Below are 11,309 nucleotides of genomic sequence, written 5' to 3'. Positions count from 1 at the left end.
ACCAACTGGGTCATTAAGTTAAAAATTATATTTGGAGTTGTCTGATTACTATGATGTGATATTTGCTTACGCTTAGGTGTTATGAAGATAGCACTGTTTGTCACTGTTGTGGCTGGAATTGCTGGTAAGTTACAGATCTTACTTAAGATTTGTGTTTTGTCTGTTAAGTTGCTTGTTAGTTTAACTCTAACCTCATTTTTATGTGCCGTGATCTTTGTGGCAGGTCTTTCGTATTTTGTGATTCGTACTGTTTTGCAAAACACAACAGCTCGCAGCACGTCCGGTGACAGAAACATATTGAGAAATTTTATCAGATACATGTGGCAAAATTTGTTGAACACTATTAATGGTGGTCGAAGTTTTCCTAACTTTCGAAGGAGTTTCCACTCATTTACACGAGGCTTATCAGCGAGTGCTTCTTCTGTCAGCTGGGATGTTCCAAACGTAGTAGAAGCAGGAACAACCATCACATTTGTTGTAAAGGTAGCTCTTCCATCTACTATGTTCACTTTGTTGTCCATTTATGTACATATCTATTTATTTATTTATTTATTTATTTATTTATTTATTTATTGTGTAGGTGTGTAAGTGGAATTGGAAACCATACACTGGCAGCGATGTGGAGAATATTGTGAAAGCCGTTGTGACGTCTCCTGATGGCAAGATTTCGACGGCTGTGAACAGTAGAGTTGCTGAAGCTACAGGAGAGAGCCACCAAGTGCGAGTGTCGTTTCCAACTAGAAAGTCTGGCGTGTACGTTGTGGCTGTCAGAGTCAGCGAAGTAGATTTGCCTGGCAGCCCATTCAGTAGGACAGTTACTGCAGGTTAGTCCATTGCACATAACACATTGAGTCATTAATTAACTGACATCACAAGATGCTGCAGGCCCGAAGGAAGCATTTCAAAAGTGGTCCAGCCTAATGCGCACTAAGAGGGTATGGTCCTAGGATAGCACACCAAGAGAGCAGTCTTCCACACTTGTATCTAATAATGTATTGCACAATGGGTTCTTGAATAACTACTCTCGTTTACCAACAATTACTTAGTACGTGGATAAGCAATGACCTCAGAGCAGTGTAAATGTCAAGATGCTATAATTTACTTTCGTTTCAACTATAATATATTAGTTATTTAATTTTCCTTATTTTCAACCGTAAGCTTCGGGCAATCATTGATGGTGCGAAGTGTAGTTCTGAAAGATAGTTTGGCCAAACCGAATCAACCGGACTGGTTCCTACAGTTCTGAATTCGGCCTCTGGTGAAAGTCCACTGGTGGCCAGACCAGCCTGACCGGCTCCTGCGGCCCTGAGATGGGTGAATAACCTTGTGGGAATTTGTAGACGTGTAGTCTACAATTGTATATTTTATATATGTGGTTGCTGTTGATTTTCTTGACTGTCATGTTGCTATGTTACTACCCAGTCGCTGGCAGTTGGCATTTGTTGCATATGCACCCCAACACAACGAATAATGAATAATCACAATTGCCGTATTCCACAGATAGTGCCACGTGAGGCACTGTTTTTCATAGTTCCGAAACATGGGGCATTATTTGAGCACGGGGCACAATTCGAGCATAGGCCATTATTTGCAAGCACAGAGGTTGTTACATTCTTCGTTTGCATGCCATCACACTACACAAACAAACTACCTGATCTAATCTTACAGTTACCCCCTGGCTACGTTCGCTTCACTTCAAGGCGTGCACCCTGGCTGGTCTGCCACTTTTTAGAACATGATTCTAAATACAATTGACCGATAACGAAGATACGTTCAGTCAAGAAAACGAAACGACGAGTAGTTTGCGTCGTTGCGATTCAGATGCAGGTACTTACAAAGCTGACCAATGGGCGTGGACCATGTAAACGGCTCTTGAAGCGCGCACTTTTCAAATCCGTCTTCTTCGAACCTACATGCTCTACACCCTTCATACTTCAACACAACATAGGCGAAAATAAACTACAACAACGTACTAGAGCTTAACTTGATTACTTTGTAATACGATTTATAAGAATTTTTTCTAGGAGTTCGCGCACCCTTTTCGGGTGACTACTGCGCACACCGACGTTTGATTACAAAATCTGCTAGTACAAATACGCACTATAGTATCAAAGTGCATGTCTAATTTCATAGCTAATAACGAAGTCGTCACGCAGTTATAAACGTTTACGCTGTCTAAACCGGAACTTCTGACACGCCTTCTGCACTTGCAAAGCCTTCTCTCAGAAAATGACGCTTCCTACTTGCCTGCCATTTGAATCAAACCATTCTCCCGTAGATCTCGAATGTACTGTTGCCACCACGGCCAATTCGCTTGGAAGAATGGAAAGCTACGCCCGTTCGCACATTCACACCACAATGACGCACAACCTCAGCGGGTGGACATTGCTGCGGCATTACGTAAATATGCCACGTTCACGCATTCTACTATATCCGTCACAGCGGGAGTAGCCGCCTCGTTGGTCTTCTTCCACTGACACGAGGACGAGGCATCTCCAACACACGACTCGTTTACGAAACCGGAAACGAACATGACACTTCCCGCAAAGTATACTGTCCGACGTGCTGATTGGTGCATTAATTACTTTCTGACGTGCTGATTGGTTGTTATGCGTCTGCTGACCGTTGCAACAATTAGTTGCTATGACCACGCCTCAACTACCCGTATAATGCAACAGCGCATGGTTCGCGCAAGATATAATAATTTGAATTATATCCAACAAACGTCATTAGAATGCTATACATAGAGTTGCATCACGTGTCTATTACGTGAGGTGCATCCGCGTTCCCGTATCGCGCATAATGGCGGAGAAAAACCGGCAAGCTGTTACGGCGACACTAGCGACACAAGACCTCGTTCTAATCCTTCTGTAACTTTGCCCAGCATCAAGATGCATGAAATGCTTCGAGGTAAACATTATCGAATAGCTAGGCTTATTTCTAGACACATTTTTAGCTCGTCGGAAGAACTCGAAATTCGGTGTTTTGATGCGGAGCAGGGACCACGCCTTGGGTCGTATTTCTGGTCTGTTGCATACGTTAAATCGTCATCGTCACTCAGTAGTTCTATCTGGGTGTTCATTGCATCTCATAAGTACGCAGTGATAGACGTGCATACATATAGATGGGTTTGAATACTATTGCAGTGGAGCACTAATCAAGCATTGGACAGTATTATTTCATATAGGCTCACCATGAGGCATTATTTGAGCATGGGCACAATTTGAGTATGGGGCACTATTTGCAGAAATATGGTAGTAGGACTTTGTCATTGTTAAGTCAGAAACAGCCAGGAGACTGGTTGCCACGTTAGTTTGGTTATACTAAAACTAAAATTCAAGAAACCAATTGTTTTGATTTTACTAAAACTAAAACTAAAACATCTTGATTTAATTTTGGTACTAGACAAGGACGAGGGTAGACGGTATCTCATGACAAGCTACAAAGTGGATGAATTGCAGGATCCAGTACAATTCTGCATTGCTAGGTCAGAAATCTTTCCCATCTCTAACTCAGCTAGCCACGGAGACTTAGCGATCCCTGCTTTCTCAGTTCAAGTTGAAAGCACTTTTTAAACAGCAGGTCTTCACACACAAGGAACTTGCAATAGACTATCTGACCACCATTTAGAGAGAGAAGTTGTTTTTGACTCGGAGCAGGGCCTATATCTGTCTGTGAATCTAGCCTATATGTGTGTCTGTTTTTGCCAATAAAAAATGAATCAAAGTAGAAGTGAACATGTGACAATCTTTGTCAGGCAATGACTATTTACAAAAAAAGCAATAGAGGTTGATCTTGGCTTAACTTAATGTGCTTATTCAATTTTTATACCATTAATCTGTCTACCATGAAACGTTTGGCATGAAGTGCTTGTTAACACTCAATGCACACATGGCAATTCTTGCACTCACAGACTTAATTGTAATGATTGCATGCATACCTACATGGTGCACCTGTTTTCATATTGGTAGCAACCACATGCATGGAGTTTAGCTACGCAGATATAACTAAACCAAACTAAAATAAACGTAATGTCAAAACAACGTGGACTGCTGGTATAGTTTGTATTGCATGTTGTAGCAAGTGTAGACATCAGCAAGAGTGGTTTATTGAGGACTGGTACGACTATGGTAGTGGTGCAAGGGACAGAGCAAAGTTTGGAGGTTGAACTCAAAGATCGCTATGAGAATCCTATCGAGAAGGACAATGACTACCATGCCTTGCTCATGACAGTGTTTCTGTCAGAGGTATGATGCATGACTGGGTTATATCATATTGGCAATTGGGTGATTATAGTGTTTGACGGTTTAGCCGGGTGGTGCTGATGATGAGGTGATGGCTGATTCAGTCGTTACTTGTGACTCTGGACGTCATCGTGTAGGGAAGTACACTATCTATTTCAACCTGAAAGAGGAAGGATACTTCATGATCACAGTTAAGCACGATGGCAGTGTGTTGGGAAATGGATATGCATATGTTCTATGCATCAGTGGTTAGTTACTAGGATTGTTTGCACATTCTTCTATGCCATGATTGTGTGTGTGTGTGTGTGTGTGTGTGTGTGTGTGTGTGTGTGTGTGTGTGTGTGTGTGTGTGTGTGTGTGCGTGTGTGTGTGTGTGCGTGTGTGTGTGTGTGTGTGTGTGTGTGCGTGTGTGTGTGTGTGTGCGTGTGTGTGTGTGTGTGTGTGTGTGTGTGTGTGTGTGTGTCACAGTGTGTGTGTGCTTTACGTCTATGCATACATGCATGTGTGTATGCTTTACATCACTTACATTAACTAACAATTCTTTGTTAGATAACTTGTCTGAGGTGGTAAAGTCTAATGTCGCCAAGAAGAGTGTGTACCTGTACTATGAAGCTCGATTGTCGTGGGACTCACAGGGCAAATCATCCAAGCTGGGCAAGAAGAAAGTCTACTGTTATGTTACACCGAAGGTTAGTTGTATTCAAATAACAAATAACGATGAAATGCTGACTTCTTTCTTTAGCAAATTGCAGTGAAGGAATTCTATTGGTATGTAATTCCGAAGAAGCTATTCACATTTAGAGTACATCCTCAAACAAAGGCAAGTTTGGTTCAATTGAAAATAGGTTACTTTATAATTCTAAAAGTTTTCTCATCTCCAACATTTTGACAAAAGTATGAAAAGCAATAGTTGGCAGTGTGGGATATAGGAGGAGCCTAGGTGGACATCAAGGAAAGTATACAGATTACATTACACATCATAACGTAAGTGTGTTCAGGTGTAAACATTCCATATTCCTGATGCCATCCATAGTGCAGCAATGAATTATCTCTGTCGTATGTAACATTTGAAAAGTCTATGTACATATAACTATATAGCACGTGGTGGTGGTGTGTGTGTGAAGTCACGGGTGGTCATTCTAATTGGCCATTAGGACGTAATCACATTGTGTGCTGTACAGGAAATTGCCAGTTCCGTAGTTGTACATTACTGGTTAGAAGCAAGCTCTATATAATTGTATTCTCATCATCATTTATTCACTAGCTTTCTAATGATGGCCGCCACCCTGCCAACTATTGCTTTTTCTATTTTAGATTCAGTTTGGCAGTCACAGACGTGCTGAAGTTACCACTCCTGTGTCAGTTCGTAAAAGATTTTCTTTTGGTGATATTGGCAAGTTTGTGTCTGGTGGTCGTAAACGATTCGTATCTGACAACGACAGTGGTGGTATTTTGGGAAGTACAGATGATGATATATTAACTCTGGATGATGGCCGACAGCAAGTCACACTCACACTCCTTGCAGGCAAACGCAATGAATGTGCAGCAACTTATTTGGAATACCTGTCCAAGAATATGGGTATGTAATTTTTGATTATGTAGTGTGTGTGTGTGTGTGTGTGTGTGTGTGTGTGTGTGTGTGTGTGTGTGTCATGTGTCATTTGTTTTCTTTCTTTTACACTCAAGGAGGATCCGAGACCTTTGAAGAAAAGAAACAATTCTTTCATGAACAACTGAAAAAGCATCATGCAAAGCAGGCTCGTCACAGCAAGACAGTGACAGTGAAACGAACCAATTTACTAGCCGAAGTAAAGTTATCAGCTGAGTTGACTCATTTGAAGTTGTAGTTTGATTGGTATATATTGTAGGCTATGAAGACTGTTAAAAGTTATGGAGTATCAGACTGGTGTCGCAGCTGGTACATCATATTTACTGACGAGGAAGGTCTGCATAAGTAGAAGTTGATTCCTGATGCTTGTCTTTACTTTTTCATCTGTAAGCTGCATCAAGTATAATTGACCATTTTCCAGTTCCGATTGCGAGCACTTTGGTAGTAACCGTATTTGGTTGTAAACAACAGTCCCCTGCTCGTGTTTCCAGCAACCTTCTAAGTCTGTGTGTGTGCTTTTTAGTGACAGCTGCTTGTGTGTTCTTGAGTGTCCAGCTATTGTGTTAAACAATAGGTAACATATTTTGACTTGCAACTAGTAATGTAAGCTGTATTCCATGAGGTCTGTCTGCTATTCTAACATCCAAATTGGGGCCCCATGATAAAGGCTACTTGTAAAGCTTTGAAGGTTTCCTGCACTTTTAGTAGTATGTTTGCTAATTTAGCCCCAGGAAAACGAATTTGGCATTACGAAGTCTTGTAGACGAAACCTGTATAGTCTGTGCTATCCATGTGCCATACATGTATAGGGTTACTGTCAAAATTGCGGCGGTCAGCATACCACCTTGACAACTGGAAAATGGTCATTTGTGTGCTACCTTGTGTGTCTTGTAATTTCTCTTGTTTGAAAAGATTTCCAGTATACCAAACACAGGTAGTGTCTTGTACTATTGTATTTGCAATTACCATGTTATGAGATATGGAATTCTAAAATAAGAAACTACGTGTAGATTTTAGTCTCACACAGGCTGAATGTTCATTTTCAAATTTTGCTTGTGGAGTAGATTACCAATTCTAGAAGCTGAATCTCTGTGCAAAGTTTTGTTTAATCTTTGTGTTTACTGATTTTAATACTGGTTGTCGTCGTTTAAAGCTGATTTTTGGAAGAGCATATTGACAGGAATCTGTCTCCTGACATGGACTACCTGTGACACGCACACGCACACACACACACACACACACACACACACACACACACACACACACACACACACACACACACACACACACACACAAACAAGCACACAAACACACAAACAAGCACACAAACAAACAAACAAACACACAAACAAACAATCAAACACACACACACACACACACATCTGATGTCAAGCACATTTTCTTGCAAATATACCGAACCTTCCCTCAATGTCAAGGAACAATGAAAGGAGGCAGGGTTGGGTAAACAATTTACCATAATGGCTATACATACAGCTATGGGGATTTTATGCAATTGTTTGAAATCACATATAATATGCTACTGCCTTAGACATTGCTACGTGAAGCAGACTTTTGCACTCAGTTTGTGTTTTCAAATGAAGCAGACTTTGCACTCAGTTTTGTGTTTTCAAATGCTAGACATTGTATTCAGTTTAGTTAATAAATAGCTCCGAGGTATATGGGATGGTGGATTAGTGTATAGTTGTAGGTGGGCATTTTACTGTATATGAAAAATATAGTATGCTGTAATTAGGTATGGATTGTGGTGGTCTCAGTCGGGAATTCTTCACTCTCATCACTGAAAGGTTATTTGATGCTTCGAATGGGTACTTTTGTCACTTCAAAGATGACAACCAAGCTCTTGTTTGTGCCATCACCAATATGGTAATCGTCAGCTTCGTAATTTGGTCATTGTGTAGGTTCATCCCAATCATTTACTCGAGTCTACTAAAGTGTTTGAATTTGCTGGTCGAGTGGTTGGCAAGTGTCTTTATGAAACAGCAAATGACAATGTACGACTGGTAAAGGCCAGATTTACTCGCTCTTTTTTGGCTCAGCTGCTTGGGCTACGAATTATGTATTTGGTGAGTAGCGGGTGTGATGGTATTCGTGTACATTGAATTGTTATGTGTTTGGCAGTATTTTGAAACAGACGATCCAGACTTGTACGTTAGTAAAATAGAGTATATGAGAGACAACGATGCCGAGGACCTCGAACTAGTATTTGCAGAGGAAGAATATGATGAAGGCGGTCAAGTTGTGAAGGTTGCTATGACATGCAGATGGTATGATGTTGAGGATAGTGGTGGCTGATGATTACGGGTTGACAGGTTGTCAATCTGAAACCTGGTGGAGCACAAGTGCAGGTTACCAATCAAAACAAGTTAGAGTACTTGGATTTGTTAGCACAGTATCGATTGGTAACGAGAGTTGAAAATCACATAGAGGCTTTTATCAAAGGTACAGTACAATCCGCACGTCCATTTGTTGACAAACAGAGGTGCCACACACTGGCATGTTGACTGAAGCAGGGCTGACAAACAAACACAGACTGTCTGGCTAATGTGTGAATGAATGAACACACTGGTTGACATAGAACAATCAGGCAGACAACAACAAATAGGTACATGCAGACGTGCAGAGAGATTGACAGTTGAAGTGATAGTTGGACAGATAGACAGACAGATTGCTTTATATTGGAATTTTTACTAAGACTTAAATGTAAGTACTTTTAGACTTTTATCACTCACAGTGCATGTTTAGTAGAGACAGTGCAACCTCAAAATAACAAACAGACAGACAATACTGTAGACTGTGCAGCAAATAAGCTACTCGGCAATTGGTAATATCTCATCGTAGGTCTGAATGACATCGTGCCAATGGATCTGTTGAGCATCTTTAGTGAGAACGAATTAGAGGTACAACCACAGGACAGTGATTTTGGGTTATACTTGTAACACAATTCTGGTATACTTGTACTAGCTGCTGATATGTGGTTCTACAAAGTTTAGTGCAGCAGATCTGAAACAACATTGTAGTTTATCAGTATTCTCTTTTTCATCTCATGTAATCTACAGTAGTCAGTGTAATGAACAGAGAGTGTAACTTGTTGTATTGTATTACAGTTGATCGACTGGTTTTGGCAAGCGGTGGAGAGTTTCACACAGGAAGAGCTGAGCAAGCTTCTTCAGTTTACTACCGGCAGCTCTCAGCTACCTCCAGGAGGATTTGGGGAGCTGTCACCACAGTTTACAATTATTTCTTCTCCAACAAGAGATGCACTACCCACAGCACATACCTGGTAACTATCATGGCTTTTGCTGTTACAAAGTCTAGGCTTGAATAGCATTGCAGTTTTTCAACATGTCAACTTTGTCAACATGTCACGACTGCATTGCTTAATTGGTCGCTAATGTTATTGCGTGGTGTGAGTTGTGCTCGTGTTGTGCACATGCTCAAAATATGGTACATTGTTTTGTGTAAGGATAGACTGTGCTGACTTCAAGTCATCACGTACTATACGAGTGCTCTAATTATTGCTGTTGTTTTGTGTAGTGTTTTTGAATGATGGTGTATGTTTGTGTTATAGCTTCAATCAGCTGTGCTTGCCAGAGTATCAGTCATTTGAAAAGCTTCATTCGTCTTTAGTACTTGCCATTAATGAAGGCTCTGAAGGATTTGGTATGGTGTAAATATTGACTTATAATTTTGTACCGCTGACAAAATTAATTTTTAAGTGTGGTTACGTGATTGATAACCACTAGATGATAATTCTCATTTGGTCATACGGCAAACTGTATGCTCTGGAAGCACACTGTTGTAAGTCCAATATACAGGCGCTACATTTGTGATGCAAATATTGAGTATCTTGTGAATACTGTGATTCATAAAGTTTTTTTAAAGATATCCACCTTAAGGTGTTATGGTATTCACCGTGCCAAAAGATTCATGAGAATGGAAAGGGTGCATTGGTGGACCAACAGACTGGTGGTTTGTCCATTATGACTTTGTCCATAAAATGTGATGAATGTATGGTTAGTTCTTTATTATATATATGAATGGAGGGTATGTTAGTCTGTTTAGCTTGCCAGTGATCGTAGGAAGTGGTAGCATGCTATAAATGCATTGACTGAACCATGTTGTGGCATAGTGGCCATGGCTGGAGTGTCCCCCCTCAGAGGCCATGTTGGTATTCGAGCAAAGATTGAAGCAATAGACGTTCAGGAAAAGAAATACAGTATCTTCACAACAGCTCAGTTGCATGATTAATTTCGATGGGTTGTAAGAAATCTGCCATGCTGGCAGTACTTGTATGATGTAATTAATAGGCTAGTCTGTGTCATGACTGTGTGTGTGTGTGTGTGTGTGTGTGTGTGTGTGTGTGTGTGTGTGTGTGCGTGCGTGCGTGCTCGTGTGTGTGTGTGTGTGTGTGTGTGCTCGTGTGTGTCTGTGTGTGCTCGTGTGTTTATGTGTGTGTGTGTGTGTGTGTGTGTGTGTGTGTGTGTGTGTGTGTGTGTGTGTGTGTGTATGTATGTGTGTGTGTGTGTGTCTGTCTGTCTGTCTGTCTGTCTGTCTGTCTGTGTCTGTCTGTGTCTGTGTCTGTGTCTGTGTCTGTGTCTGTGTGTGTCTGTGTGTGTGTGTCCATTTTTGTGGGGACTGCACTGCACTCTGATTACCAAGAATCTATTGCTAAATACTTTACTGGGAAAACAGCACAGCAACCATGCGCAGAGAATGATACCTGGGAACTGATAATACTTCTAACAACAACTTTAGATAATATTGGGACCCAGTCGCATGCCCTCACAGTTTATACATCTTGCCTGCATGGATGTACGTCTATGATTGGCATTGAATTCTATGTACGCAAGTTTTGTAGCATCCAGGCAAACTTGGATCAGCAAGCGGTTGTTGTGAGGTTACTATAGCGAAGTGCCTCAAATATCAGGTTTAGCAACCTGCAGCTGCCATGGGTCTGGGAGGCCGAGGCTACAGCTGATCAGTGGCCTGATGAGACGTCATCTCAGTCCACTTTCAGGCAACAAGACAGCAGCACCAGCGGTACTGATCCTGGTAATGAGAAAGATCGACAACAAACTCGATTGATAACAAGGACCCACTAGATCAGGTGTGTCAATGATATTACCTGAAGAGCCTGGAGAAGCAGTTTGATGTAAGTGTCGACTAAAAATGCGAACTCTTTTCTATTTTTTAGGAATTCATGATTTTTGACTGCACTTGTTTGCAATATGAATTGTCATGAGTAGATTTAATTAATTAATTATTTAAGTCATTTGTCTGAGTTTATCAATTACTTTTTAGTACACTTGGTAGTTCAGGTTGTATCAATTAACCGTGTATCTAGAGCTCTGATAGTGATGGATGGCGTCCAGAGTGAAACTAGAATTTTAAGATTTACAGTTTCTGGTCGTTTGTTAATTCCTTTTGTACAGCGA

At 41.0% G+C, this 11,309-nt stretch overlaps 1 protein-coding gene across 1 annotated transcript; it reads left to right on the top strand.

The window, feature by feature from the left end:
- On the top strand, positions 1 to 10,198 carry LOC134179363 (apoptosis-resistant E3 ubiquitin protein ligase 1-like). The gene is made up of 18 exons (XM_062646234.1): positions 1 to 124; positions 224 to 483; positions 581 to 824; positions 4,081 to 4,247; positions 4,312 to 4,492; positions 4,794 to 4,933; positions 4,987 to 5,064; positions 5,559 to 5,823; positions 5,931 to 6,052; positions 6,113 to 6,188; positions 7,607 to 7,716; positions 7,773 to 7,937; positions 7,993 to 8,118; positions 8,184 to 8,313; positions 8,713 to 8,771; positions 8,836 to 8,919; positions 8,979 to 9,154; positions 9,443 to 10,198. The coding sequence occupies exons 1-18, from the start codon at positions 82 to 84 to the stop codon at positions 9,543 to 9,545; spliced, it is 2,529 nt and encodes an 842-aa protein (XP_062502218.1). The 5' UTR covers positions 1 to 81; the 3' UTR covers positions 9,546 to 10,198.
- Positions 10,199 to 11,309: the final 1,111 nt, after the last annotated feature.

Source organism: Corticium candelabrum, chromosome 5, assembly GCF_963422355.1.
Source record: "Corticium candelabrum chromosome 5, ooCorCand1.1, whole genome shotgun sequence".
Classification (NCBI taxonomy): Eukaryota; Metazoa; Porifera; class Homoscleromorpha; order Homosclerophorida; family Plakinidae; genus Corticium; species Corticium candelabrum.
This window is presented reverse-complemented; position numbering and strand designations above follow the sequence as displayed.

Coding starts and splice junctions, on each gene's coding strand:
- LOC134179363 (XM_062646234.1), top strand. CDS start 82: ATGAAGATAGCACTGTTTGTCACTGTTGTGGCTGGAATTGCTG. Junction 6,053..6,112: donor GAACCAATTTACTAGCCGAA/GTAAAGTTATCA, acceptor TATATATTGTAG/GCTATGAAGACTGTTAAAAG. Junction 6,189..7,606: donor CATATTTACTGACGAGGAAG/GTCTGCATAAGT, acceptor TGCTGTAATTAG/GTATGGATTGTGGTGGTCTC.